Source organism: Poecilia formosa, unplaced genomic scaffold (genome assembly GCF_000485575.1).
Source record: "Poecilia formosa unplaced genomic scaffold, Poecilia_formosa-5.1.2 Scaffold41, whole genome shotgun sequence".
Lineage (NCBI taxonomy): Eukaryota > Metazoa > Chordata > Actinopteri > Cyprinodontiformes > Poeciliidae > Poecilia > Poecilia formosa.
In genome coordinates this window covers 2,925,896-2,928,453 of record NW_006799980.1, presented here as the reverse complement: position 1 = coordinate 2,928,453, position 2,558 = coordinate 2,925,896, and the positions used below count along the sequence as shown (strand labels likewise).

Below are 2,558 nucleotides of genomic sequence, written 5' to 3'. Positions count from 1 at the left end.
GAAAACTTGCATACATAACATATACATGTTATGTATGCAAGTTCTCATATTTCTCGTGCATGTTAGCATGCACGAGAAATATGAGGTTGCCAGGGCCAAAATAAAAAGCTGGTAAAGCATAGAATCGAACTTGTTTAACCTGAAGCTCAGTGCTGCCATCTGCTGTTAGTTCCGCTGCAGTGTTGCATCATGTTGTGTGCTCTGAATAAAACACAGCGCCCCTCGTGGACAGTATAGGAACTGCAGATTTTCAATTAAACAAAGTATATGTTTTTTCATGAATAATGATAATGCATTTAGCCCCCGGGCCGGACTAAATCGTTCGGCCCCCGGGCCGAACGATTGACACCCCTTTGACACCCCTGCTCTAAGCGTTCTGCACAGCTGAATGGTTGTCATGGAGATTAAAGGATTGCTTAAACACGCAAGAATCAAGAATCCAGGTATGTTTGAGAGAATATTATTGTAACATAATGTAAAGCTCAGAGAAGTTAACTTTACATAAATCATTATGTAAAGTTGACTTCTCTGAGCTTTACATTATGTTGCATAATGTAAAGCTCAAAGAAGTCAACTTTACATAATGATTTATGTAAAGTTAACTTTACATAAATCATTACAATGTAAAGCTCAAAACTTTTATGTAAAGTTGATTTATGTAAGTCAACTTCACATAAATCATTATGTAAAGTTGACTTCTCTGAGCTTTACATTATGTTACAATAATCAGCCCCTTAAAAGTGACGAAGACAAACACCTCCAGCACACTTGAAGAAATATATCTGGATAACTGCATCCGGACGGCCACTTGCCAAGGAAACTTCAATCTCCTGTGAACCTAAACACTGCAAAACTTATTTAAGCAGATTATTAATAATCTGTTAAATCTGAATTGAATCCGTTTCATTAATTTCAGTCTTTCAGAAAAAAACTCAAAATCTTCTTGGGTATACCTGAGAATTTCCATGTTTTGGAGAAATCTGAGAGGCTTAAAAGTTAACAAACATGTTTGTTTTTCAGAATGAGTTCACCCTTGAGAGGGCGTTTTCTGCCTGCTGGGGTTATTTCAGTTGTTTTACTTTAAATACAGAGAAAACATTCCCAGTGGATCTTCTCCATGCTCACCAGTTGGGGATTTCAGTCTTGACCAAAAGGTAAAGGACAACAGAGAGGAGATCATCTGCACTCACGGCTTCGATACTCACTGGAGGGAAAGAGCAACACAATTCAACAAATCAACTTCCTTCTCTAAAGAAAAAAAAAACAAAAAAAAACACAATGATTTTATCCATTCAGACTGCTTTTAAATCGCTGCATTCCTGACACCAACAGCTCTTCTCCCTGGTGTCCAAAGCAAATGCCTAAATTGGCCTTTTGACTAACACAAATTAGAAATGATCATGCCATTCTGAACACAAACAGTAAAGCTGCTGTGAGTCAAAACAAACTGAACAAACAGATCGGCAGCTGACACAGCGGGCACTGTGCTGCCTGCTGATCTGATTACAGAGAGGTCAGGCTGCTGCTGAGAAAGGTTCCAGACTAATTCACTCAGACTGCACACACAGCTTCTTTCAAGAATCATTTTATCTTGATTAGATCTTTAATAAAAGCAGTTTTCTTACACTAATAACCTTTTGTAAACCAAAGCACATAAATATTACTTATTTAAACCGCCATGTTTGAAATTAGGTGTTTTTCCCTCATGTTTTGGTTCAGTGGTTCCTCTAAAAGACATAAGAAAACACAGCAGAATCTATTTTTAAACAGATTCAATTGGATGAATAAAATAATTAATCTTAGTTAGACTTTTATTTTGGTCAAAATGGTCCATTTTACCACTGGGACTGCACACTTTGCATCCCCTCCCATACCGAGTGAACTTTAGTCTGATTCAGGATTGCAAATGCTGTGATGTGGTTATGTACTTACGTGTAACCTTTTTAATATTACATTTTTTACGGTGTCATTCTAAAACTGGCAGAATCGGATCTCTAGGTAGATTGCTCCAATATCTTATGAGACTGGATTAGTACCATTTTTCCTCTAAAGTAAGTCCTTACATGGACACATGAGCATCTCCAGTAGATATCTAAACACACGCCCACTGTCATGCTTACCTGTGCGTCTGGGTGTCTGGGTGGCAGTGAGGACGACTCTGCGCAGACACAACACTTTGAGGAGGGGGGAGGTCTGTTGGTTGAGCTGACTCAGTTCTCTCTTTGCCCGAGACAAGTTCATACTGGAGGAAGACAGGGCAGCAGCGGAGAACATGGGGAATCTCAGACAGACCCTTCACTGTGTGAACTGAGCACTTCATGTCTGCATGTTCATTATATATATATATTTTTTTGCATTATTTATTCCAAATATGTAAATAAATACAAATCTCACAATATCAAATAAAATTTATGGAAGCGCAATAAGTGTAGAACACTTGTAACCAAAGAACATAGCTTGCATATTAAAAAAGGAGCAGAAGAATAGCTTACTGTCTCGCACCACTTTGTTCTGACTTGTGATGCAGAATTTAAAGAAAAACTTTAAGTTCATCTGTA

The 2,558-nt window shown here is 38.0% G+C and overlaps 1 protein-coding gene and 1 long non-coding RNA gene across 7 annotated transcripts in view; one reads left to right on the top strand and one right to left on the bottom strand.

Moving 5' to 3' along the window:
• Nucleotides 1-2,558, bottom strand: part of ankrd27 (ankyrin repeat domain 27 (VPS9 domain)) — a 49,309-nt gene that overhangs the window by 29,572 nt on the left and 17,179 nt on the right. For all 6 annotated transcript variants that reach the window (XR_001662003.1, XM_007551395.2, XM_007551396.2 and 3 more), the window contains 2 exons: nt 2,121-2,242; nt 1,126-1,204 (listed from right to left, as the gene is read on the bottom strand). Coding sequence is in view for 5 of the 6 variants with exons in the window: in XM_007551395.2 (XP_007551457.1) it covers nt 1,126-1,204; nt 2,121-2,242 (201 nt within the window). In the remaining variant the exon portion in view is untranslated. The remainder of the gene's footprint in view (nt 1-1,125; nt 1,205-2,120; nt 2,243-2,558) is intronic.
• The window catches only part of LOC103137587 (uncharacterized), a 16,288-nt gene that overhangs the window by 10,098 nt on the left and 3,632 nt on the right, over nt 1-2,558 (top strand). The window lies entirely within an intron of this gene.